Source organism: Carettochelys insculpta, chromosome 7 (assembly GCF_033958435.1).
Source record: "Carettochelys insculpta isolate YL-2023 chromosome 7, ASM3395843v1, whole genome shotgun sequence".
Classification (NCBI taxonomy): Eukaryota; Metazoa; Chordata; order Testudines; family Carettochelyidae; genus Carettochelys; species Carettochelys insculpta.
In genome coordinates this window covers 9,030,923-9,056,815 of record NC_134143.1, presented here as the reverse complement: position 1 = coordinate 9,056,815, position 25,893 = coordinate 9,030,923, and the positions used below count along the sequence as shown (strand labels likewise).

The 25,893-nt window shown below is 49.5% G+C and overlaps 1 protein-coding gene across 2 annotated transcripts in view; it reads left to right on the top strand.

Moving 5' to 3' along the window:
• Positions 1-19,504, top strand: part of TMEM273 (transmembrane protein 273) — a 35,551-nt gene extending 16,047 nt beyond the window's left edge. The window contains exons 5-6 of one of the 2 annotated variants that reach the window (XM_074999492.1): positions 13,455-13,481; positions 17,905-19,504. In XM_074999492.1, coding sequence (XP_074855593.1) covers positions 13,455-13,481; positions 17,905-17,950 — 73 coding nt within the window. In that variant the 3' untranslated portion in view covers positions 17,951-19,504. The remainder of the gene's footprint in view (positions 1-13,454; positions 13,482-17,904) is intronic. The other variant, XM_074999493.1, reaches the window with a different exon arrangement.
• Positions 19,505-25,893: the final 6,389 nt, after the last annotated feature.

The following is a 25,893-nucleotide window of genomic DNA, read 5'->3' as shown; positions in this document are numbered from 1 at the left end:
ACCCCTCCCCAATAGCCTGTGTGGATGGTGGGGATTAGGTCTTTATGGTATCCACAATATCTAGGACCTAATGTAGCCATAGGAGATAAAGGGGAGGGCGGCTCCTTCCTGATGCTTGGCAGTGTAGGCATTTTATTTGCAACACCATTCAGACATCTCCTGGGCCAGCATCTTATAAAATCATTACGGTACAGCCTCGGGTTTGGGAATCTGTTCACACTGGGTGCGTGTACACTAGCCGGCTACTTCGAAATAGTTGGCACAACGTCGAAATAGTAAGCGTCGCGTCTACACGCGCTGTGAGCTATTTCGATGTTGAAATCGACATTAGGTGGCGAGATGTCGAAATCACGATTCCTATCCGAAGATGGGAATAGCGCCCTACTTCGATGTTCAACGTCAAAGTAGGGCGTATGTAGACGATTCGTGTCCCACGACGTTGAAATAGCGGGATCCTCCATGGCGGCTGTCAGCTGAGGGGTTGAGAGACGCTCTGTCCATCCCCTGCAGGGCTCTATGGTCGCCGTGTGCAGCAGCCCTTAGCCCAGGGCTTCTGGCTGCTGCTGCTGCTGCAGCTGGGGGCCCATGCTGCGTGCACGGGGTCTGCAACCGGTTGTCGGCTCTGTGGATCTCGGGCTGTGCAGGCCAAGTGTGTCTGGGAGGGGCCCTTTAAGGGACTGGCTTGGGGCTTTGCTGGCCCCTTATTTCGACGGGGAGCGCTTGTGCGTGTGGATGCTCCGCATTTCCTTCTGGGGAGGCTCCTTTCAACGTTCCCCATCGCTACTTCGACATTGAACGTCGACAGCACCAGCCCTGGAGGACGTGTAGAGGATACGCATCAAAGTAGCCTATTTCGACGTTCTTACTTCGAAATAGGCTACTTTGACGTAGTGTGCTAGTGTAGACGTAGCCCCTAATAACAAGCAGTCCTGTAGCACCTTAAAGACTAATAGATGTATTAGCTCATGAAATTTCACGAGTAAAACCCACTTCTGCAGAGGAATGGCGTGGAGAATCAGAATAGTTTCTTGAATCAAACATCACATCCCGGGTACAGAAGGTCTGGTCTAGATGAACAGTGAGAGAGATTATCTCCTTACATGCCTGAAAGTGTTTGCAGCCCAAAATCACATTGGCAGTTCATTAGGAAGTAATTAACAGCATTTCCTGCTTTATTTATACAGGTAGGTATCATTATGCTTCTAAGCAATCAGTTCAGAATGAGACGCCTGTGAACACGATAGGCTATTCACTGAAGGTTTTCAGCATTATGCTGTCAGTTAAGGAAACAGTTAGTTAGGTGTCAACTGACAATTATTAGGTGTCATTTTTTTAAAAAAAAATTAATAGCTCATGTCAGTTTCAAACGCCATCTCGGTGTAAGCGTGGTAAATCATTCTGCCAAAAATATCAAGCAAGTTTAATGTATTAATAAAAATGCCTGGGCACATTTAATGTTGGCAGTATTTTGAGTTAACTACAGAGCACAGCAGACAGATTTATTTGGACAGAGAGACAGACGAGGGCCAGGAGAAGGCTAGAAAGACTGAAGAGTTAGTAAGCAAGAAAATATACATTTTAAAAATTTTGCACTAGCCAACAGAAATGTGTTGCCTCAACAGGTCCTGAGTGATCCCGCTACGGCTCATTGTACCAATCATCGATCACCCGTGTAAATCACTCAGTAAGAGATCGTATTTTAAAGGCAGTGCAAAGTCATTGGGATGTTGGAGGGAGGAGGGAAGGTCTTTGGCAGCTGCATGGTCCAACCTCCAAGCCGGTGGTTTTTTTTTCTTCTGCTACCAGGAGTAGCCCCTGAATGTTGTTCACTGTTTCTCAATCTTATTTCTTCCAAGTTATCTGCTAACTTCGCTTGGCCTTGTGGCATTACCAGTAAGTCTGGGGAGATATAGCTTGCTCTTGTGAGTTATGGCTTTGCAGCATGTTTATCATTCCTTGGACGAGCACATGAGCGTGTGGAATCGATCTGAGAATGTATTGTATCCCCACTACTGGAAGGAATCAGAACTGCTCAGTTGTGTGTCTTACTCCCTGCACTGTAAGAGCTAATGGGGATTCTTTGTCCTGTAGGCCAAAAGTAGAGGACTATGCTTTTCGAATGGGAGGAGCTAAATTCTAGCCTCATCCTACCCGTGGAGTGCAGCATATTTGTCTGTGCATTCTGGGCACATGAAATGCACCAAATCCCCAAGGATCTTGTTTCTCATAACCTAGCATAGCGAGACTGCTTAAGCCCTTGGCAGGCAAATATTTCCTATAATACAGTAGTGAGCTCCAAGGAAAAGCAACCCCCCTCCTTCAAAGAAATGCCAGAGATAATTCGACAGCAAAAAGCCTGCCGTTTTCTGTACAACAGATACAATTATTCTATTGCAACGTGCATACTTTGCTTATATGAGAGGGGGGACGAAATACCACCTGCAGGACAAATGGGATCGACGGCATTCTGCTTAGTACCTGATGATCACCCACGTGAACAAGATCAAGGGGCTACCCAGATAAAATGTATCTAAGAATGCTCCTCTCCATCAGAATCCAGTCAGCCTCCATGCTGATCAAGATGCCAGGCTGGGATCTGTTTTCTCCAGGCGTTGAAACTTCCTCCAGCATTTGATTTAATCTGGCACAGAATGACGGTTCTGACTCTTGGCCAGTAGCCAGCACCCTGTGAAAGATACTGGGTTTTTCTCAATGCGTGTCGTGACTAACATACTATACACACTATTCACGCCCGTCGGCATACATTCCAGCTATACCCAAGTGAGGGCTAAAAACCTCAGCAGCTATACCATTCATTGAAATTGTATCCATTTAAGAGGCTGACACATACCGCACTGCAAACAAGTTTGTAGCGAAGACCACTCAGAATAGCTAGATTCCAAAAATACACTCACAGAGGAATTCTCTTGCACTCCGAGCTCATTTCTATTAACCCATGAACAAAGAGTTTATTCTTTTGGCACAGAGCGGGTGATGAATGACATTTTACACACAGAGCTAGTCAGGAGGCCAGGAATTTGCTTCCACTGTGAGGGTAACGCCCATTGCAATGGGCAAACCTTTCCCCAAGGACGTGGAATGAAATCTCCAAGTCATTTTACATAGGCCACTGAAGAGTCAGCAACTAGAAATGGCTTATGGCCACCCTCCACCTCAGCTGTAGCAGTGAGAAGAATCAGAAGCAAATCCAAAGTTCAGGCTGTGTTGGGACTGCCAGTGGAAGCAGGGTTTAACCCTCCTTTCCCATTTCACAATTTACGAGCAAGTTTATTTGCCACAGAGGGCACGTCCCCTCTTTGGAGGCCAACGGAATTTTCCATTGTATTTTGGTGTGAAATCTGTGTGAGATTTTGGAGTGGCGACCAGTGTTCCGGCCACTACTTTCCCACCCCAGAGCAGAATGAATTTTGTTCTTTGTGGCACATTACCTCCATATGGGTGCACATGAAATTTGTGTGGTGGGGTGATATTTTAAAACACTCTGGGTTGGAAATACGGCTTCTCTGATGCACACGTTTCTTTAACTAGAGGGAGACAAAAAGAGCCATATTCACTGTGTAGGGTGCGAGAAGACATTGTAACGGTCGAGAGTGCAGTCCGACCCCTCTGTGAATCCTCAGGAGAATTCCAAACAGGCCAGTCTGTGCAAGGTGAAAAGCTGCAAAACAAAGTACGCTTGCCAAAACTGCAAGGCTATGCTGGCAGTAGGCCACAAGAGATTGTAAGAGTAATGCATAGGCAATTTTAAGCAATCTTATGTAAATGAGTGTAAGCTTTATTAGTTAGCGTAAGGAGGCCTGTTACAGAGCCTGTCCCCCGAGCGAAGCTCCAACGCATCGGGTTTGCCCCCACTGGTGACTGCGGCGTGTCCGAGGCTCCCATCGCTGGTGTCACGCTTTCAATAAACCAAATATAGCACTTGCCTTCGGGGTGCACCCTCATTTCTGGGGAACCTGAGCCTGGTTGGTTACAATTGGCGCAGCGAGCAGGGCTCTCCAGGTACAATGACTTTTTGGTCGAAAGCCGGGGAGGCAGGGAAGCCAGAGCTGGCCCTGCAGCACATACCAGGATGGCCCTCGACGGAGCGATGGGGGCCGGTAGCGCGGATGGTGGCCTGTTGGGAGGCGGCAGGCGGCAGGCGGCAGGCGTGAAGCCGATACAGGTAGAAGGGACATTGTGTCGGCCGCGGCTGAGCCACCGGCCAGGGACGGAGAAAAGGGCAGTGGGAGAGGTAGCATGGCTTTTCCTAACTGCCCTCCGGGCCCTGGATGACGAGCTCTTCTGTTTGCAGAAGGCGCTGGCAGGGAAGGAGCAGGAATGTCGCGATTTGGTGGACGAGCGGGCAATAGCGCAGGAGGTGGTTACCTAGCAGTCCGAAAGGATGCAAGAGTTAACCCATCATTGTGAGGTATTGGCGGCGTGAGTGGCGAATCGGCGGTGCACGAAACTAGGGAAAGAACCGGTGTCGACGGCCCAAGTCCTTGCGGTCCTTGCGCTAGCCACTTGGGACCCTGAGACCAGGGATAGTAACATTTGGAGTTCTTCCTCGTCTGAGGAGGAGGAGGAGGTGAACGGGGCAGCTGTGGAAACTGTCCTGAGACAGGCGCGCCCCATTCGGGAGATGAGGTTAGAAGGAGGCCAATTGCAGCCTGGGGTCTGGCAGACGTTTAAGACAAGTGAGTTGCAGGAGATGGTGAAGAGTTTCAAGCAGGAGCCAGGGGAAGGCCTTTTGGCCTGGCTGGTGCGTGTGTGGAACAACGCGGGCAACACTATGTTGCTGCTGCTTGAGGAACTCCACCAGGTGGGCGTGTTGTCTCAGGATTCACAGGTCCGACAGGCGCTGCAGAACTCGCAAGGCTTTACTGATGCACAGGGAAACGCCGTGGAAGCACCGTCCCTGTACCGCTGGTTGACTGCGGCGGTGGACGCAGTCTACCCCTCTCCGGGGGAACTGGAATCACTGGTGAGGCCCTGGCGTACGGTCCCAGAAGGGGTGAGTGCGCTGCGGCAGCTGGGCATGGCTTGGGATGTGGATCTCGAGGGAGAGACGGGACCAGATGATGTAGGGGTCCAAAAAATCCATCAAGGCCACTCTGTTACGCCTTGCCCCCCCCGCCCCGAGGTGAAGGCCTCCCTTATGGCTGTGGTCATGGCGGTGGATGGGCACACAGGTGACTTGGTTGGAACGTTGATGCAATTAGAGACTGTCGTAGGCGCTAAAGCGGCCCGCGCCACAAAAGGAAAAGGTGGTCAGGCGGGAGCACCCGGGCAGGAAAACAGGCACGCTCGGGTGACCCGGAAAACCAGGTGGACGGACTTGCTGAAGGCAGGGGTCCCCTGTGAGGAGATCAATGGTTTACCAACACCAAACTTGTCCAAATGTTGGTTACAACTGCCGCCTACCCAGCGGAGTGAGGATGTGGGTGCCTCCAAGAGGGCAGGCGAGACCCAGGCACCACAAAAAGGTATGGGACCCGGGGGGAGGACACAGCCCAGTGCCCCTGTCGACTCGACCCTTCCCCCTAGGAAGTGATGGGGAGGCGGGTCCCCTGCGGTATGGGCTGTGGCCGTGCGACAGGTAGCAGGGGACCGGCGCCCATTTGTCCCATTAACCATAAAGTGGCCCCGGGGAGGGGAGCAGCATGTGTTAGCTCTGTTAGACACTGAAGCTAAGGTGACCATTCTGCATTCTACCCAGACTGCGGGTCGTGCGGTGGTCGTGCAGGGCCTCGGAGGAGCAGAGACCACCGCTTGTTCGGTGGAGGTCACCCTAACGCTGGGGAAAGCCCCTCCCTTTCGAGCGACAGTGGCGGCTGCACCTTTGGGTGAATACATCATTGGAATGGACGTCTTGCGTGGCTGGCGTGTAAATACGCAGTATGGGCTGTTTGCCTTTGGGCAGCCCCGCTACATTCGGGTAATCAGAACTGTGGAACCTCTACTGCGGGGACATCCCAAATGGGACCGTGTGCACCTGCCGGACCCCCCGACCCCGGTGTCAGTCAAGCAATACCACATTCCTGGTGGAGAGCACGAGATTAGTGACACTATTGCTGCGTTGCTACAGGCGGATATTATTCGCACCACACTGATCGCCTTCAACAGCCCCATCTGGCCAGTGAAGAAGCCGGATGGATCGTGTAGCATGACGGTGGACTGTCGGGAACGCAATAAGGTGACCCCGGAGCTTATGGCTGTAGTCCCGGACATGGTTACCATCCTGGAGCGCATCACTGTGGCGGCCTTGCCATGGCATGCCGTCATAGACCTGGCCAATGCATTTTTCTGTATTGACATTCATCCCGACAGTCAAGAGCAGTTTGCCTTCACATGGCTAACAAAGCAGTACACGTTTACCATGTTACCGCAGGGCTTTAAGCACACCCCGACGATCTGCCATCAGTTAGTGCTGGCCGATCTGGACCTCCCCGACCGGATGGCCTGCTACCGCTACATTGATGATGTTATGATCTCGGGACCAGATGAACCGACTGTTCAAGCTGCCCTAGACACCGTTGTAACAGGAGCTCATGCAAAAAGCCACCCTGTGGAACTGGACAGAGAAGCACCAACGAGCGTTTGACCTCTGCAAAGAGGCGGTGGTGGCACACGCCCACCTCCTGCACCGCTGCAAGGGCCAACGTTTGAACTGGAGGTAACAACCGTCGATGACGTGGTGTCCTGGGGTCTGTGGCAGCAGGTAGGAACCCAGCGAAACCCAAGGCTGACTTTGGCCACCAAAAAAGAGGCAGCAGCCCTAGTCTTCGCTTTTGGAGGTTTTTCCAGTATCTTGGACCATGACTATCATGCTATAACCCACCTTGCCTGTGCCCTCACTAAAAGTATCAACCTCACCGCCATTCTCATTGCAGCCCTCAATCAGGAACTTGGGGAGGTGCGCAAAGGAGTGATACAGAATCGCATGGCTGTCAATTATCTCCTTTTGCTACATGAGCACAAGTGCTCTGAGTGTGAAGGTATGTGTTGTTTCAATATCACCGATGTCAGTAACACAGTGGAGACCAATTTAAATTGTTTGGAAGCCCTGGCTCAGGGCATCCAACAAAGCTAGGAAAGTAACTGGCTTTGGTCCTGGTTAGGCTCACTGGGGGGCTGGGCAGCCTATTTGGTGCAAATTCTATTCCTTGGGCTCTTATGCCTCTGCGCCGGCTATATCGGTCTCATATGCTGTTGTCAAGTCTGTTCCACAGGTGCACGCTGTGTTGCCAGAAGAGCATCAACCACCTCACTCGATTCCTGCTAGCCTCAGAATTCACAAAGGGGTCGCAGGGAGGAGTGTAGGGTGCGAGAAGACATTGTAACGGTCGAGAGTGCAGTGCGACCCCTCTGCGAAACCCTCAGGAGAATTCCAAACAGGCCAGTCTGTGCGAGGTGAAAAGCTGCAAAACAGAGTACGCTTGCCAAAACTTCAAGGCTACGCTGGCAGTAGGCCACAAGAGATAGTAAGAGTAATACATAAGCAATTTGAAGCAATCTTATGTAAATGAGTTTAAGCTTTATAGTTAGCGTTAGGAGGCCTGTTACAGAGCCTCTCCCCCGAGCGAAGCTCCGACACGTCGGGTTTTCTCCCACTGGTGACTGCAGTGTTTCCGGGGCTCCCGTCACTGGTGTCACGCTTTCAATAAACCAAATATAGCACTCGCCTTCTGGGCACAGCGTCGTTTCTGGGGAACCCGAGCCTGGTTGGTTACACACTGAAACACACACACACACAATCTAATTACCCCCTCTATTTGTCCTTGTCTCAGCGGACATGTTTCAAAGTACCCTGAGGCTGGCCAGAGCCAGGTCTCTGTTCCAAGCTGTGGGACTTTGGCACATTCCCAGCCCAGAGCCCAAGTCTACCCCCTTTCCTGGGGATGCGGGGGGGGGGGTTCCACAGCCCAGATTTGAATACCCCAAATCAGTGCTCCAGCCTCCAGTCACTGAGAGCTTCACCACTCTGAGCTTCTTAAGGAGCCCCATCTGGAACAACAGGCAACCCAACGAGAAGCACGCCTCACTTTTACCCACAACGTGTTTGTTGTGTGACAAAGATCTGCAAATCCCTTGAGTTTTACTCAGATGCGCTCCCCAGATCTGATCTGACCCCTTCTGTGAGTGCGAGATCTGAGCGGCGTTCCAGGATGTGTCCTTCGTACCCTCTCTCCTGTCATCCAGTTGAGGTCCTGGCACGTGAGGGAGGACAGCTCTCCATTTTCACAGAGCATTCTCCCTTTCTGGTGCTGTTTGCCAGGTGCCCAGCCTGCAAAAATCTGGCCCCGGTCATATGAGTCCCACGTGAAGAAAACCCATGTCCCCCGAGCCAGGCCAGTCCTCACGTGTCATGCAACGTTCATGGCTCTCAAAAGTTCTTCCGTTATCCCTCCTGGGCTGGCCTTCTCAAGGGCAGACTGGCTTTCCCACACAGAATAGTCTAAGTTGGAAGAAGGCAGAAAACCAAACGAAGCTCATCGTTTTCATCAGACGTGTCCCAGGCGCCATCTAACTTAATAGACTCAGAGAGTCCTAGAGCTGGAAGAGACCTCAGGATGTCATTGAGTCCAGCCTCTCCCTGCAGGACCAACCCTAACATCCTAGCAACCCTGTAGTCTCACTGGGTACACCCCAGTCACTGCCAGACCTTGTGTCTTTACTCCTAATTCAAGTTGCCCTCTCTTTGACTGGGCCCTTGTTGGGTACCTCTGTGTCAGCTGGTTAGCCCGCAAGTCCAAATTGTGGCACCAACAGCGCTTCCCTTGGGGGAGTGGTGGTGTCTGTGATCAATGGTGGGTAATAAAACTAACCCCAGACTTCTTAAAAACCCCGCAGAGCAGCAGGTCTTGCCAGAATCCTCAGAGCCCAGGGCTCCGCCATTGTCCCTTAACCATCGTCAAGTGTTTGCCGAAGGATCGCTTATTTTGAGCCCTGCATTTGCCTCTGCTTGCTTTTGCTATCCCCCCTGCTTGATTAACCCTCCAGATTCCCACACCAAACATACCACTAACTAGGGCAGTGTACGCTATCCCTTCCTTACTGCAGCACAGCTCCATGCAAAGGAGCTGGGAGGTAAGGTTCCATGGAGAGGGGGATGCAAAATTAGAAAGGCAAAGGCACAAAATGTGCTTAGTCTAGCTAGAGACATTAAGGGCAACAAGAACATGTTCTACAAATATAGTAGAACTAAGAGAAAGGCCAAGAACAGGGTAGTTCCACTGCTCAATGAAGAGGGAAAAAACAATAACAAAAATGTGAAATTGGCAGAGATGCTCAAAGGTCTTTGGTTTGGGTCTCACCAAGAAGGTTGGTGATGATTGGATGCCTACCATAGTGAATGCTGGAGAAAAGGAGGTAGGTTCAGAAGTTAAAATAGGAAAAGAACAAGTTAAAATTACTTCAGAAACGTAGAGGTCTTCAAATCACCAGGGCCTGATGAAATGCATCCTGGAATATTCAAGGAGCCGATTGACGAGGTCTCTGAGCCATTAGCTATCATCTCTGAAAAGTCATGGAAGATACGAGAGATTCCAGAAGACTGGAAAAGGAGAAATATGGTGTGCCTCCATCAAAAAGGGGATATAAGGACAACTCAGGAAACTGCGACCAGTCAGCTTAACTTCAGTGCCAGGAAAGATAATAGAGCAAATAATTACGGGATCCATCTGCAAACATCTGGAAGATAATAAGGTGATTGGTTTGGTGTGATTGTTCTTGGCAAATCCATCCTGCTACCAATCTGACAGCTGTCTTTGGTAGGATAACAAGTCTTGTGGCTAAGGAGGAAGTGGTAGATGTGGTATAACTAGGCTTTAGTAACGCATTTAATACCATCTTGCATAATCTTCTCATCAATAAACGAGGGACATATAATGTGGCTGTGCAACAGGATAAGAAGAAATAAGGATTCTTCTCACTTGGGGAGGCAAGTAAGGTCCTGCCACAAGTGCAACCCCAGCAGCCAAAGGAGCAGAGCCCAGAGCTCTGCCACTCACCCACATTAGCCAGTGGAACAGAACAACCCCACGAGTGATGTATGCTGCATGGGTGGGAAACATATTATTCTGACCAACCCCATACAAGCAGGGAGGCCCACAAGGAATTATGCATCTCAGAGACACGGTGCTTCCATGGCTCCTATCTGCATTGTTTTATGGCAGCTCCAGTAATACTCGTTTGTGTCAAACTGGAAAGAATACATGTGCCAAATGTTTTCTGAAGCGTGTCCAACCGCATGCTTCTAAAAGACACCGAAAGAGTAAAAGAAAACAACCGTTCACAAAATGAAAAATACTCACAATGACAACGCACACACCTGAATCCCGGCTCATGTTTCATAAACCGCAGATTCATAGTGCCGTCATCTTGTTGGGAGTCTTGATTAGGACAGGCTGTCAAATCTTACCTAGCGATTCTTGAATCAAGCGCATAACTTTTGGCAGAGTCCACTATAGCAGAAGGAAAATGCCCTATTGCTTCAGGCTGACTTTGAGTAGAGTTCTTTCGTTATGTCCAGAGGTGGGAAAAAGCACCCCAAAAGTTACTTGAGTCAAAGCGCAGCTGTTTTCACTTCTGGACACTTGAGTGCAATCAAGAGATGACATACATGTGTACTTTTAGTATTAGTAGGCATCCTTCAGTCTGCATAGACTATGGATCGCGCCCTTTATAGTTTCAATTGAGGACTTCATTTACAGCGTCTACTGTGACTATGAAGACCCACACGAGAATGACAGTCCTTGCTGCATCTCTTGCAGATGTGGTGGGTGTCTGGCAAGTCCTCAGTGTACTTTCTGTGCACTCGCTTCTCCTCTGCTAGCTGTCTGATCCTCATCTCGCCCTTCTGAAGGCCCTCGTGTAACCCCTGCCTCCATCTGCTGCGGTCGTCTGCTAGTTCTTCCCAGTTGTCCAGCTCGATGTCTACCTCTCTGAGGTCTCTCTTGCAGACATCTTTGTAGCACAACTGGGGGCATCTGGGAGGTCTTTTGCCAGAGGCTAGCTCACCATACAGGACGTCTTTTGGAATCCTTCCATCATTCATCCTCTGGACGTGGCCAAGCCAGCGGAGCCGACGCTGCCTGAGGAGGGTGTGCATGGCTGGGATTCCAGCTTGCTCGAGGACGGCGGTGTTGGTCACTCTGTCCTTCCATGATATTCCAAGGATGCGCCTGAGGCAGCGCAAGTGGAAGACGTTCAGCCTCTTTTCCTGGCGGGCATACAGGGTCCAAGTCTCGCTGCCATAAAGGAAGGTGGTGAGGATGCAGGCTCTGTAGACTTGCATTTTGGTGGGAGCGTATAGCTTGTTGTTATTCCACACTCTCTTGCTGAGTCTGGACAGAGTTGTGGCCGCTTTTCCGATCCTCCTATTTAGCTCAGTGTCCAACGACAGGGTGTCAGTGATGGTGGACCCGAGGTAAACGAACTCGCGGATGACCTCTAACGTATAGTTGTCAATGCGGATTGATGAGGATTCAGCAACATCCTGACCGAGTACGTTTGTCTTCTTTAGGCTGATGGTAAGCCCAAAGTCCTTGCACGCTTTGGAGACCTGATCCAGCAGTTTTTGAAGCTGGTCTTCTGTGTGAGACACTACAGCAGCATCGTCTGCGAACAGCATGTCTCTGATGAGGACTTCCCGCACCTTAGACTTAGCCGTGTCCCTGGGCAAGATCAGGACAGGAGCCTGCTCCATGTCTCCGGAAGGGGGCAGAGCCGTGAGCGAAATGGGTGGGGCGGGGGCAGCTCTGAGGGTGGGGCTCAGGGCTTCAATACCCGAGTGCAACTGAATGCAAGTTCCGAAGCCTCATCCCCAGGTTGGCTCTGGACTTTGGTGACCCGACAAGTCACTTATCAGTTCTGAGCCCCTCTCTCTAAAAGGCGGGTGATAGATCACAAGTCGCCCTGGCGGACTGCGAGACTGAGCTCCCGCATATGCAGCAAGCAGTGGCTGAAAGGCGCTGTGGTGATGCAAGGCATTATGGCCATATTCTTGCTCCGGCTGAGTGGACCCTTGTTCTGTGAATTTCACTGGAAACGGTGGACCAGGACAAAATGTGTGGAAAAATGTGGCCCTGAATTTGCAACCGTGGCAAATTTAGTCTCCCAATTCACTGTCCCCACCTAGGACTCTGTGTCTCCCTCTCCACCCCCTTCCCCCTGATGGTGGGAGCATCCTGCAGCACCCCTCTATCATTCTGGGGGGGGCTGTCAATTGTAGAGCTTGGGGCAAGCTACCCCTTTCTCTACCAGCCCACCTCTCTCCTTGGGCAGCCCTGCCTGGAGGAGTGCACATCTGGGCTGGATTTGTGTGGATGCACTTCCGCTCCTGGCTAGAGCTGTCACTGGCTTGCATGTAGGAGAAGGACACAAAGGGCCTGATTGTCTTCTCATCCCAGTCTACTTTGGTGTAACGAAGGTTGTCCGCACTGCATTTCAGCAACACCCTGCTAAGTTTTCTTAGCACCAGCAGCCTGCTGCTTCTTACTCCTCCTTGCTGGTGCATGTCTGTCCCACCTGCTGGCCTCCCGAACTGAGAGGAGTCCTTCCGCTGGGCCGTCTCAGAAGCCCCTCCACCTCCACCCAGGTCCCTAGTCCTTTCGCCTCCCTGGTGATGAACCTCTGGCCCGCCCCACTTCCCAGGGAGTCACCACAATTTTGTCAGGTTGAGACGGGAGTCCAGGCCTGGGGTACCACACTGGCTGAGCGTCCCACCATGTCAGACATGTGTGGCCTTGCTCCAGGCTTAAGCTGTGGGAGGGGAGATGATTCCACTGGGACATCTGTTCTCGCAGTTGATCCCAGCGCAAAAATAAACAGCACGTTCTTTCTACCAGCAAGCATCAAGAGTGTGCAAAAACCAGCAGGCGGCAAAGCGAGCTGAACCATGGGACAAAAGGCATTCAGTATGGGACAGAAATAAGGGAATACCCTCAAGCTATGGGCCTGGGGGGAAGCCGTAGGGGTTAACTCTCCAGCCTTCCGCAGATTTACTCCTGCTTTAAACCAGTCTAAAGGAGAGAACCAGACCTCCGTTTTTTTTTCCTAAGGACTCTGATGACTTGCATGGAATTTTTCTGCTCTTGCAAAGTCTGTGTTTCTTCAGCACCGACTTTTTCTTTTTTTTCCTCCCTTAACGCGATTAGCCGAGCTCTTTTTTAGAAACATCTGCCTGCCAAGACTCTCGAGAGCTCCTTTTGGACAGCCGCCTGACAAGGCTTTCGTCCTGGAGTCAAAGGGCTTGGCAGAGCTCTCATTTTTGGGAGCTGACACTAGGGGGAGTAGAACGGAAAGAAAGATGGGAGGGACGCAAAGAAACCGGGCACGGATGAAAGGCAGAAGAGCATGAGGGGGCAGGTGGGTTGATGCCTGGCTTGAGCACGGGTGGGTGGCTGATCCTGCAGTCACACTCCCTGCTTCTCTTTTTTTATGCTTTTCAGGTCCCCTGTGGAAATGGCTGAGAGCAGGTATGTCCTACAGATGGGGCCAGTTGTCCCAGGGCCCAGCAATCCAAAGGGGCCCCCAACTCCAGCACCACATGTCCCTGTGGATAACTGCTGGAGCACTGCTCCTGGTGCTCTGTGTGGCTCTGACGGCGGAGGGCGGGAGGCCCGTGGTCTGGGCCGTGCTCAGGGCTGGCTGCCTCTGGCCCCCATCCCTTCTGGGAGTGCACAGCTGTCCCCCACCCCTTGCCCTGGGACCTGCGGTGGCTGTCGGCCCTGCTGAATGCAGCTGTAGCATTTCACGGCACAAGGCGCTCTAAAAAAAATGTACCCAAATGGACGTTTGTGCAGCTTGTTCTCAGGCCAGTCCGGCGGCTGAGACGTTAGAGTCTTTGACTGTTCAGCAGGTGAAGAGCTGCATTAAATGACAGGCCAGATAGAACACCGAGATCAGCAAAGAAATTTATTGTTATTATTATTATTAGTGGTGGTGGTGGTAGTGGTAGTAGTAGTAGTAATAATAATAACAATAATAATAATAAAACATACAGTGATACACATCTTACAGAACTTGAAGGGCCCTTGGGAGGTCATCGAGTCCAGTCCTCTGCCCTCTTGGCAGAACTAAGCATCATCCCTAACAGAGATTTTAAGTAGGTAGGAGTTTGCCCCAGACCCTTAAATGGCCTCCCCAAAGACTGCACGCACAAGCCTGGATTTAGCAGGCCAATGCTCAAGCCACTGAGCTATTACCTTTGTAACGTAAATTTGTAACAGGCAGGAGTGGTGCTGGGGGGAGGTGTAGCCACCCCCAAATTTGCCTGAGCCCTTCCCCACCCCATAGCCGCTTCTCCCAGCACAAAGGGCAAACGTCACAGAGAAGGAAGGGTGGCATTCCACGGTGTCGCCACCCTTCCTTCTGCCCTGCTGCTGGCAGTGGCTCTGCCTTCAGCTCGGTGTGCCCAGCTCGTGGCCACCAGTCTCTGGGTGCCCAGCAGCAGCGCAGAAGAAAGGCTGGCAGCGGAGCACTAGGTCTGCTCTGAACTGCGACGTTGACAAAGTTTCTCTGCGAGCCCCTCCCCCAGTATTAAACAGTAACTATTTTTAAAAACTCTTTTCTGTGTATTACGATGATTCAATTAAAGCTACAACATGTTGCTATTTAAAAGCAGCAAGAGCGGGTAAACGCTTCCTTTTAAAAACTTGGCATTAAAAATAGTGTTACTAGGACGATAAGGGAGGGGGGTTGCACTCGGAAGTGCCCTGTGTGAAAGGGGTTCCTGTTCCAAAATTTGGAATAATGCATTAGACTGACTTGTCCCATTTAAAAATAATCTGTCATGAGGCTGTGTCTGCACAACAGCGTTATTTCGAACTCAGCTATTCTGGAAGAGATTTTCCAGAATAGCTTATTTTGAAATAGTGCATCTACATGCCCAACATGTGTATCAAAACAGTGCTCAGCGGCTTTGAAATGGATCGTGCAGACACAATACAGCCTATTTCAGATTAGAGGCCTTGGATGCACGATGGCTGATTTCAGAATAGTCCCTATTCCTGTCTACGCAGCTCCTATTCTGAAATATCAGCCTAGAGGAATAGTGCCTATTCCGAAATAGGTAATGTCTACGCTAGCCAAAAAGTTCAAAATGGCCAATCAAATGGCCATTTCGAAGTTTACTAGTGAAGCGCTGAAAGACATTCAGCGTCTCATTAGCATGCGGGTGGCCGCAGCACTTTGAAATTGAAGCGGCTTGTCCAGACGGGGCTCCTTTGCGAAAGGACCCCGTCTACTTCGAAGGCCCCTTATTCCTATCTGCTCATGGGAATTAGGGGACTTTGAGGTAGCCGGGGTCCTTTCAAAAAGGACCCCCATCTGGACAAGCCGCGCGGCGGTGAGCCGCGTCAATTTCGAAGTGCCGCACCGCCCGCATGCTAATGAAGCACTGAATATGTATTTCAGCGTTTCATTAGTAAATTTTGAAATGGCCATTTCGAAGTTTTTGGTTAGTGCAGACACGGCCCTAGAGGAATGCAGGGGCAAGATTAGAAAGGCAAAGACGCAAAATGAGCTCAAATTAGCTAATGGGCATAAAGGGAACCAAGAAGACTTTTTATAAATACATTAAAAGCAAGAGCAAGAGCAAGGATAAGGTAGGCCCGTTGCTTCGTGAGGAGGGAGAAACAGTAACGGGAAGCTTGGAAGTGGCAGAGACGCTCAGTGACTTCTTTGTTTCTGTCTTCACTGAGAATCTGAAGGAATGCCCAACACAGTGAATGCTAGTGGGAAAGGGGTAGGGTTAGAAGATAAAATAAAAAAAGAACAAGTTAAAAATCACTTAGGCAAGTTAGATGTCTGCAAGTTACCAGGGCCTGATCAAATGCATCCTGGACTACTCAAGGAGCTGATGGAGGAGGTATCTGAGCCATTAGCTATCATCTTTGGAAGATCATGGGAGACAGGAGAGGTTCTAGAAGACTGGAAAAAGGCAAATATAATGCCCATCTATAAAATGGGGAATAAGAACAATGCAGGAAACTACAGACCGGTCAGTTTAACTTCAGTACGGGGAAAGATAATGGAACAAGTAATTAAGAAAATCATCTGCTAACACTTGGAAGGTGGTAAGCTAATAGGGAACAGCCAGCATGGATTTACAAAGAACAAATCAATCTGATAGCTTTCTTTGATAGGATAACTAGCCTCGTGGATAAGGGAGAAGCAGTGGATGTGGTATACCTAGATTTTAGTAAGGCATTTCATACGATCTGGCATGATATTCTTATCAATAAATTAGGCACATACAACTTCGATGGGGCTGTTATACGGTGGGTGCAAAACTGGCTGGATAACCGTACTCAGAGAGTAATTATTAATAGCTCTCAATCGTGCTGGAAAGGTAAAACAAGTGGGGTTCCGCAGGGGTCTGTATTGGGACTGATTCTTTTCAATATCTTCATCAACGATCTAGATATTGGCATAGGCAGTACGCTTATTAAGTTTGCAGGTGATACCAAGCTAGGAGGGGTTGCAACAGCTTTGGAAGATAGGGTCAAAATTCAAAATGATCTGGACAAATTGGAGAAATGGTCTGAAGTAAACAGGATGAAGTTTAATAAAGAGAAATGCAAAGTGCTCCACTTAGGACGGAACAATCGGTTTCACACATACAGAATGGGAAGCAACTGTCTCGGAAGGAGTACGGCAGAAAGGGATCTAGGGGTTACAGTGGACCACAAGTTAAAAATGAGTCAACAGTGTGATGTTGTTGCAAAAAAGCAAACATGATTCTGGGATGCATTAACAGGTGTGTTGTGAACAAGACACGAGAAGTCATTCTCCCGCTCTACTCTGCGCTGGTTAGGCCTCAGCTGGAGTATTGTGTCCAGTTCTGGGCACCGCAGTTCAAGAAAGATGTGGAGAAATTGGAAAGGGTCCAGGAAAGGGCAACAAGAATGATTAAAGGTCTAGAGAACGTGACCTATGAAGAAAGGCTGAAAGAATTGGGCTTGTTTAGTTTGGAAAAGAGAAGATTAAGGGGGGACATGATAGTGGTTTTCAAGTATCTAAAAGGGTGTCATAAGGAGATGGAGAAAACTTGTTCCTCTTGGTCTCTGAGGCTAGAACCCGAGGCAATGGGCTTAAACTGCAGCAAGGGAGGTTTAGGTTGGACATTAGGAAAAAGTTCCTAACTGTCAGGGTGGTCAAACACTGGAATAAGTTGCCTAGAGAGGTTGTGGAATCTCCATCGCTGGAGATATTTAAGAACAGGTTAGATAGATGTCTATCAGGGACAGTTTAGACAGTACTTGGTCCTGCCTTTGGGGCAGGGGGCTGGACCCGATGGCTTCTCGAGGTCCCTTCCAGTCCCAGCATTCTATGATAGTATGATTTTATGAAAATAATCAGTCTGTTGTGCAGCCGTTATTCTGAAATAACTTTGCTGTGTAGACAGACACTTATTAAAAAGAGTTCCCAGGCTCTAACTTTTGTACGTTACCCTAGATTCACGGTGTCCAATACGCCTGGCAAGTGGAACCTCACAGAGTGGTAAACGGAGCGCCCTCTGCCTGGCGCCCGTGCCCCACCACATTGTGGGGAAAGTGCGTGGCAGCAGTGGCTGGTATGGCTTGTACTCCTCCAGCGGCGGGACCAGAGCAGTTTCCAGCCACAGGGCCCGTGAGGCCCGGCAGTTGAGGGGGGTGCACAGGTTCCAACCACTCTGCCCGGCACTTGGCGGGGGGTGGTGCCCGGCACACGTTTCCAGCCATAGCATCTGGCAGTGGGGGATAAGATACTGGTAGTTGTTGGCGGGCAGGTGCCTGGCTCTGCCGCGGGAGGGAAAGTGCCGAATGGGAAAATCCTATTAGGCACCACTGCCCTAGATCATTGCTTCCATGGGGCGGGAAATAAAGTCTTATGTATCCATTGTTTCTTCTTTTTCAGAGAAGAAGTCAAGTTACACCAAGAGCAAAATACAACGGACCTCTAGCCACTATGGAATGGGGTGTATTCAGACTGGACAATTAACTACTGCTGTACCTGACATCAGCATCTAAGAAAGCCTTTTGTCCATGGGGCTTTCTCAACAGTCCCCAGTTAAATTGTCTGAAAACGTGAACCCAGTGACTGACTGATTATCGGAAAGGCGGATGGAAGTACACAAGAGATGGGCTTTGATCATTAACAGTTCCCGTTTGGGCCGCGCTAAGGATCTGATTTATTTTTGAAAGAAATCAAAGGTAACCCAGAATTGGAGATGAGTTCAAGCAGCCACGTTCATCCGCCTCCACCTTGCCAGCATCCTCAGAGGTGGGGCCAAAGCCAGAGGAAACGGGAAGGCTCGGCCCATTGTAAATACAGGGGTCATTTGTAAAAAAATCTGGAACAAAAAATATCAGCCCCCCTGGTATACAAGTTCTGGGTGTTCTGGTCTGGGGTCTTAATTCGGTACTTGAACGAAATATAATGGGAAAGAATCACAGATTTGGAAAGAAACTCAGGAGGTCACCACGTCCAGTCCCATGAACTCCTGGCAGGACCAGGCAGCATCTTGAAGACCATCCCTGACAGGTATCTGCCTAACCTGCTCATAGAAACTTTCAGTGAGGGAGATCCCAGAGCCTTCCTAGGCAGTTTATTCCAGTGTTTAACCTCGCTGCCAGTAAGGAATTTTTTGCCTCCCAAGCTGCAGTTTACACCCATTGCTTCTTGTCCTATCATCAGAGCTTGAGGCGAATAATGTTTCTCCCTTCTTCTTGTAACTCCCTTTTAAAGACTTGAAAGAACTGGAATCGCTTAGTGTGGAAAAGAGAAGACTGAGAGTGGACATGAATGATAACAGGTTTCAACTGTCCCTCATAGGTCATATTTGCTAGACCCTCGGTCATTTTTGTTGCTCTTCTCTGGACCTTCTCCAATTGGGTCACATCTTTCCTGAAATGCGGTGCCCAGAACTGGACACAATACGCCGGTTGAGGCCTAATCAGCGCAGACTAGATTGCAAGAATGAAGTCTCATGTCTTGCTTACAACACTCCTGTTAATACATCCTGGAATCACGTTTACTTTTGTTTGCAATAGTATCACACCGTCGTTTCATATTTTGCTCGTGGTCCACTCTGACCTCAAGTTCCCTTCCCGCAGTGCTCCTTCCTAGGCGTTCACTTCCCATTTTGTATGCGTGCGACTGATTGTTCCTTCCATAGTGGAGCACTTTGCATTTGTCCTCATTGAATTTCATCCTGTTTACCTCAGACCACTTCTTCCGGTTGTCCAGATCATTTTGAACTATAATCCCATTCTCCAAAGCCCTGGCAACCCCGCCCACCGTGGTGTCGTCCACAAACTTTGCATGCATCCGCTCTGTGCCATTAGCTAAATCGTTGATGAAGATATTGAACAGAACCAATCCCAAACTGGTCCCTGCAGAACCCTACTCATTATGCCTTTCCAGCATGACTGTGAACTGCTAATATCTATAATACATAATCCCCATTTCTAATGTTCTTCTTGTTTTAAACTGTTTGCATTAAAAGTCTGATGTTTCGCCTGACTGCCTTCTGCTGGCTGATATTGCTGTTGACGTAACGTATAAGAGAAGCACCTTGCTCATTTATAGTAAGGATTTGGCTGTTGTTTTCAGCAGGGATGGTGAGTTATATTGGCCCCTCATGTCCAGGCTTCGAGAATGTTCCTGGTCCGGGGCTCAGGATGCAGCAAAGTTCAAGGCTGTGTCTCTCCCCCAGTCCCTCTTGCCACCCCTGTGTGCCCCCCGGTGTACCCCCTGGCTCCACCTCTGCCCTCCAGGCAATTTGAAAGATCTCAGGGGCTGCCCCCGCCACCATGGGCAATGCAGCGAGGCTAGAGCAGTTTCCTGTCTGCTCACTCCAAGCCGCTGCGGGCACGTTCCTGCGGCCCCCTGGGCGAGAGGGGAGCTGAGTGTCTGTGCATTGTCCCTGCCCCAATGGGTGCTGTGGGGGTGGTACCCTCAGAAAGCAGCATGTGGAGAGCTCCCACTCTACCTGCTAGGAGCCGCTGCCAGAAGGGGGCGCATCGGGCGTGGCAAGAGGGGCTGGGGAAGAAACACAGCCTCGAACCTTGCCGCAGCCTGGGCCCCGGACCAGGAACATTGTTGAAGCCTGGACACGAGGGGCCCATATAACTCACCACCCCTGCTGAAAATACAGCACAATCCTTAATATAAACAATCAAGCCCCCGTCTGCTCCCCCTCCATTCCCACAGCTTCTCTTACGCCCACTTCCACCTCCAAACTTTCTGGGGGCCAGGGGCAGTGCGTGGAGCCCTCCCCTCCCAGGGCAGGGAGCCCCTGGGAGCAGCCTGTGGGCTGGGGCTGCTGAGAGCGCTTCCTGGGAAGCTTGCCTGAGAGTGCCACTGGCCGGGAGCTTCATCCTCCCCAACACCCCAGCTCACAACTCCCTCTCAGACTCTGCATCTGCTCCTACATCTCACCCCCCACAGGCCAAAATCCTCTCCTGACCCCATCCCTCCTCCCAGACTCTGCACCCCAATCCCCAGGCAAACTCCCTCTCCGACCTCACACCCTATCCTGCGCCCCAGTCCCCTAACCCCAGCTCCCTTCTGCATTCCCCCTCCATCCCAGACCCTGCACCCCCTCCATAGAAAACTGCAGCCCTTGACCATGGGCTAAAATCTTGGAGTGCCCCCCCCCAAGCTATCAAAAATTATTTCCTACCACTGCCAAAAGCTCATAGAATTCACTTCCCTTCCTCAGGGTGGAGAATATGCAACAGCCTTTGCCCCTTGACCTACGATGCCAACGTCTCATTCCAGTTCACTGCTTTAGACCAAGCAAAATCACATTTGTTAACTACAAAAATACATGCAAGTAAAACGGAAGGGACGGCACACTGTTCAAAACAGATCACCAAGCAAATAAACTAAAACACAAACTAAGCTTGATGTACTACATAGATTGGCTATGAATTAGCAGATTTATACCCTGGGAAATGGTACAAGCAGGTTGCAGACTTCTAAGGCACAAGCCACACTTGCTTTGCATCTTGGAGTCTCCAGGTTTTTCATATATAGGCTAGAATCCACTTAGCCTGACTCCCGGACATACCCTAGCTCAGTCTCTGTTCCTCTGGTGTTTCCAGGGGTCTTCTAGTGCAGGGAGTAAAGAACCCCACTGATGTCACTTCTTGCCTTTCACATATGGTGGGAACCGTTGGTTCCGAGACCAGCTTGTGGAAACGTACTGACATCCCAAGAGGGAATCCGGAGACAGGTGGGCAGGTCACAAATCCTTGCCGAGTGGTAGCAGCCATTATTTACAGGCTATCTGGAGCGCTCTCAGGACATCTCACCAGGTGGGAGATAATGCTACTCCTAAGGCCTGTTGTTTTCCCTCATGACTCATTACCCTGAATAGTCCCTCCCAACTAGCTAGCTAGACTGACAGCATCTTGCCTAGCGGGCAAATATTCCCCCGATAGAGCTACATTTGAAATACAGATTCATAACTTCAGACACAAAAAATGATGCATGCATACAAATAGGATAATCATGTCCAGCAAATCTTTACTTTTTCAATGACACCTCATCGAACTTATCTAGTACTAACTGCACCATAATTATGTCATAAGCACATCACAATAAAATCACCGGGAAGAATATGGGATGCTATGCCAAACCCAGATAGCTTAAAGTCTAGACTATCAATCTAAATTTTATAGCTGTGCCTCAAACACGTACATTCTGCAGTACCATAGCTTAATCCCAGGCTCGCTTGCTAAATCCGAACTGAGAGCCAGCGTCTGTTTTCAGTTACGTCTGTATCAGTCTGGAGCTGAGCTGAAATCAGTGCGGTCCCAGTGCTGCACCAGAGTTTTTCCTTTTCTTCAGGGGAGGCTTTAGTGCTATTAACCTAACCTCCAAACTGGAAGCGCTGGGGCTCAGAAAGGATTCACCACTTGTACATCGATTTGTTCAGTCATGGAAACTAAGGCTATGTCTACACTAGGCAAAGTAAGTCAACTGCAGCTGCGCAATTCTAGGTACGGCAACCGTGTAGCTAGAATCGATGTATCTGGGCTCGGCTTACTTGGCTGTCCTCAGGAAAGAAGGTTGACGGGAGAGTTTCTTCCATTGATCTCCCTTACTTCTTACATCTTAGGACTACGGAGGTCAACTGTGACCCCAGATAGTTTGATTTTGCACATCCCGACCACATGTGCAAAATTGAACCCTGGAGGAGCAACCTGGAGCCAATTGTTCTTCCAGGCTAGCGCAGACATAGCCTAAGACCTCAATTCAGTAATTAACAGGAGCAAACCTAATGGAGCCTACGCAGTTAAGCTAAAGGTGAATAATCCATTCATATACATTGCCTGGCCATATCATAACGGCACCATCGTAATACCATTTTTTGCAACCGTGAGGAAAAAACACATTTACTGCATCTAAAAGGATGACAAAAATATTATTTGTTTTATACCCAGCGAATTGGGAGATTCAAAATGTGTCAGAGAAACAGCTCGCTGTGGAGCTCTTGGCTTTGAAACACACGTCATCTTTCACTGCTCAGAATGAGAGTTTTGCAGTGGAGACCAAGAACTATATCAGAATAATTTGCCTGGATTCCCAAGGTGTCTTTTAGCTGATTCAATAGCAAACGCTGTTAATGAACTGCAATGTTAACAGATCACCTAAAGCGGTAATGCGATACTGGTAAGTAATTTTGCGAGTGCGGAAGAGACTAAGCCATCGTGTAGGGTATCTGTTAATTGATTTGCTTCTGTTAGCATCATTTTAATTAAGACGTCTGGTTTGGAACAAGAGAGATGCTGTGGTCATGGAAGGAAGCTGCACCTCTGCTCGAACACCTATTTCCTTCTCTCCCGCATGGGAACACCTATTTCCTTCTCCCAGAGCGCATGGGAAAATGAGATTGCAGTAATGGGTGGGGGGGAAGCACATTAAAGGCAGCCAGCGGGCGGAGATGGGGACTTGGGGTTAATAATATAGGCCAGGGAAATTCAAAGGGCTGAAGAGTAATACGCTAGGGGACCATGGGCTAAGAGTAAACAATATTTATGGACGGGAATTTCAGAAGCACTCAAGAGTGGCCTAGTTCTGCTCCCACGAAAATCAATGGCAATGTAAATGTATGATACTCCCCCGCTCTCCCTGTCTCAGAAGCAATGGTCGTAATGGGTCAAACAGCCTCCCGCAGCACAGCTGCCTCCACCCTGCATGGGCCATGGAGGCCCCTCGTGATCTGCCTCTTCCCGCCTCTGATCCTTCCCTGAAGCCCCCACTGCTGCCTGGTGGTGGAATCTCTCCTCTCACCCACAACTCACCTCCTGCCCCAACGAGGTTCCTGCTACTCGCTGCGTCCTTGGGGCTGCGGAGGCCTTGCAGTGGAGGCGGGCAGAGGAGATGAGGGACTGGGAGAGTACACTCAGAGGGGCCTGGTGGGATGGGGATGTGGGGAGGAGAGGAGGAATGCAGTAAGCAGTGGGTGCAGGTGAGCAGTAGACTCTTGGAGTGGAGCATGAACAGGCCCCTGGATGGCAAAGGCAGAGCCATGGGACCATCTACCCTCCATATTCTGTGGCATCTACTCAGCCTGCAAGCTCTTCAGTGCAAGGCCTGGCTCACTGTGGGTCTACGAGGTACCCAGCATACTTTAGTGCACGGTGGTACTTGGCCCTGCCAGGAGGGCAGGGGGCTGGACTCAATGACCTCTTGAGGTCCCTTCCAGCTCTAGTGTTCGACGAGTCCATGTTCACCATTTTCAGAAGGTCACATTAATTCTGTGTTCTTCCAGAGGGCTCTGACCCTGCACCATTGGACCCAGTGGGACCTCTGCCCATGATCAGCTCCTGTTTGAGTACCCTACCTGAGCTACTCCGTGAGTAGCTTTCCGAGATGCTGAGGCTCCAAAGCATTCAGTGAACTCACAGGAGTGACGCCTGTGAACAATTTCAGAGTTGGACCTGATATGCAGACGACGACCCTCATTTTTTCTCAGGGGACCCTGCTGCTTCCTCCTAGAGGACTGGCTCGCTTAGATGACACAACAAACGTTTACTTGTGTCTCACCTGGTAACATAGTTCTCTACGCACCATACATTTCTAACGAGAAGAGTAGCATTCAATACATTTAGTGGCACTCAGCTGCCCACCAGCAGCAGGAATTGTCTGCTAGACAGGCTCACTTTCTGCTTCCTGTGACCCCTTTCTAAATCAGGAGTAATTGTTGAAGTCTGTGGGCCCACTGTGCTCTGACTCACGTTGGTATAGGACAGTATCGAGGCAACAGACCTCATGGGAATGACATAAGAACATAAGAATGGCCATACTGGGTCAGACCAAAGGTCCATCGAGCCCAGCATCCCATCTGCCGACGGTGGCCAATGCCAGGTGCCCCAGAGAAGGAGAACAGAAGACAATGATCAAGTGATTTATCTCCTGCCATCCATCTCCTGCCCTCGTTATGAAGGCTAGGGCACCATACTTTATCCCTGGCTAATAGCCATTTATGGACCTAACCTGCAAAAATTTATCAAGCTCTTTTTTAAACCCTAATAGAGTCCTGGCCTTCACAGCCTCCTCCGGCAAGGAGTTCCACAGGTTGACTGTGCGCTGTGTGAAGAAAAATTTCCTTTTATTAGTTTTGAACCTACTACCCATCAATTTCATTTGGTGTCCCCTAGTTCTTGTATTATGGGAAAAGGTAAATAATTTTTCTATATTCACTTTCTCCACACCATTCATGATTTTATAGACCTCTATCATATCGCCCCTCAATCGCCTTTTTTCCAAACTGAAAAGTCCCAGTCTCTCTAGCCTCTCCCCATATGGGACCCTTTCCAAGCCCCTAATCATCTTAGTCGCCCTTTTCTGAACCTTTTCTAATGCCAATATATCTTTTTTGAGGTGAGGAGACCACATCTGCACGCAGTACTCGAGATGTGGGCGTACCATAGTTTTATATAGGGGAAGTATGATCTCTTTTGTCTTATTATCGATCCCTTTTTTAATAATTCCTAACATCCTATTTGCCTTACTAACTGCCGCTGCACACTGCATGGATGTCTTCAGAGAACTATCCACTATAACTCCAAGATCCCTTTCCTGATCTGTCGTAGCTAAATTTGACCCCATCATGTAGTACGTGTAATTTGGGTTATTTTTTCCAACGTGCATTACCTTACACTTACCCACATTAAATTTCATTTGCCATTTTGCTGCTCAATCACTCAGTTTGCTGAGATCTTTTTGTAGTTCTTCACAATCCCTTTTGCTTTTGACTGTCCTGAACAACTTGGTGTCATCTGCAAACTTTGCCACCTCACTGCTTACCTCATTTTCTAGATCATTGATGAACAAGTTGAACAGGATCGGTCCCAGGACTGACCCCTGGGGAACACCACTAGTTACCCTCCTCCATTGTGAAAATTTACCATTTATTCCCACCCTTTGTTTTCTGTCTTTTAACCAATTCCCGATCCATGAAAGGACCTTTCCTCCTATCCCATGACCACCTAATTTACATAAAAGCCTTTGGTGTGGGACCGTGTCAAAGGCCTTCTGGAAATCTAGGTATATTATGTCCACTGGGTGCCCCTTGTCCGCATGTTTATTAACCCCTTCAAAGAATTCTAGTAGATTAGTTAGACACGACTTCCCTCTGCAGAAACCATGCTGACTTTTGCCCAACAATTCGTGCTCTTCTATGTGCCTTGCAATTTTACTCTTTACTAGTGTTTCTACTAATTTGCCTGGTACTGATGTTAAACTTATCGGTCTATAATTGCCAGGATCTCCTCTAGAGCCTTTTTTAAATATTGGTGTTATATTGGCCGTCTTCCAGTCATTTGGTACCAAAGTGGATTTAAAGGATAGGTTACAAACCACTGTTAATAACTCCGCAATTTCACATTT